This window comes from Scedosporium apiospermum (genome assembly GCF_000732125.1).
Source record: "Scedosporium apiospermum strain IHEM 14462 chromosome Unknown SEQ_SAPIO_0044, whole genome shotgun sequence".
Taxonomy (NCBI): Eukaryota; Fungi; Ascomycota; class Sordariomycetes; order Microascales; family Microascaceae; genus Scedosporium; species Scedosporium apiospermum.
This window is the reverse complement of record NW_015971745.1, coordinates 670,384-671,669: the sequence shown is the minus strand read 5'-3', so window position 1 is coordinate 671,669 and position 1,286 is coordinate 670,384. Positions and strand designations below refer to the sequence as shown.

The following is a 1,286-nucleotide window of genomic DNA, read 5'->3' as shown; positions in this document are numbered from 1 at the left end:
ATGGCCGAGATCCGCCGAAAACTCGTCATCGTTGGCGATGGTGCCTGCGGTAAAACCTGCTTGTTGATGTGAGCAATCTCTCTTGGCCCCGGAACCCCCTCAATTCCGTTCCCATTCCCAGCCTGCTTCACGAGCCCCTACATTTTTGCATGCGCCATCATCAATTCTTGCATCTTCCAGACGATACCGGAACGACGCAAGATTTACAACAGTGTCTTGATGAAAGAGGGAAGCTAACTCGTTATCAGTGTCTTTTCTAAGGGTACTTTCCCCGAGGTACGCATCATCTTGCATTCTATCAGCCCCCTTTTAGTAGCACGCCGGAATCAACTGCTATCCACCCCGACTCGTCATCCATCGGTCCCTCGTCATCCCCCCATTTACCGTTGCCCTCAGATCGACAGTCACATCTCGAATTGCCCGTGAATTTTCGCTGTCCATTACAGCTACAACGCTGCTGCAGAATCTCAACTTCGGCAGAAAAAAAATTCTGCGTGCCCCTTATTCAAACAACAAGTGACTAACAGCACTCGGGTTGCTAGGTCTATGTGCCCACCGTCTTTGAGAACTATGTCGCCGACGTTGAGGTCGATGGCAAGCACGTCGAGCTAGCCCTTTGGGATACGGCTGGTCAAGAAGACTACGATCGTCTACGCCCTCTATCCTACCCCGACTCCCACGTGATCCTCATCTGCTTCGCCGTCGACTCGCCCGACTCACTCGACAACGTCCAGGAGAAGGTATGTTGCACTGATAACAGTCAACTGATGAATGCGGGGGGATTTCCCTTGGACTCGGACTCGTGGTGTGGCTGCCGAGTCGACAAAGAAACAGGGGGAAGAACAAAGCCCAGTATGCTAACGGTTATCAAACTCGCTTTGTAGTGGATTTCCGAAGTTCTTCATTTCTGCCAAGGCCTCCCCATCATCCTTGTCGGCTGCAAGAAGGATCTTCGATACGACCCCAAGACGATTGAGGAGCTTCGTAAGACGAGCCAGAAACCCGTCTCTCCTGAAGAGGTAAGCAATGAGAATTTAAGCCCGGCTCACGCGCTGGTGAAACGACTTGTGGCTAGATGCCGTGAGCCATGGCCTCTGTGGTGAAATTGCTAACACCCTTGGAACATTTAGGGTGAGGAGGTTCGAAAGAAGATTGGCGCCTACAAGTATCTCGAGTGCTCTGCTAGGACCGGCGAGGGTGTCCGGGAGGTGTTCGAGCACGCCACCCGCGCGGCTCTCCTCTCTCGCAAGTCCAACAAGTCGCACAAGAAGTGCTTGATCTTGTAA

At 52.5% G+C, this 1,286-nt stretch overlaps 1 protein-coding gene across 1 annotated transcript; it reads left to right on the top strand.

Moving 5' to 3' along the window:
* SAPIO_CDS1035 (uncharacterized protein) lies at positions 1-1,286 on the top strand (the record flags this gene model as incomplete). The annotated part of the gene is made up of 5 exons (XM_016783951.1): positions 1-68; positions 249-276; positions 543-740; positions 885-1,019; positions 1,131-1,286. 5 exons carry the CDS (start codon positions 1-3, stop codon positions 1,284-1,286), a joined length of 585 nt encoding a protein of 194 aa, XP_016645963.1.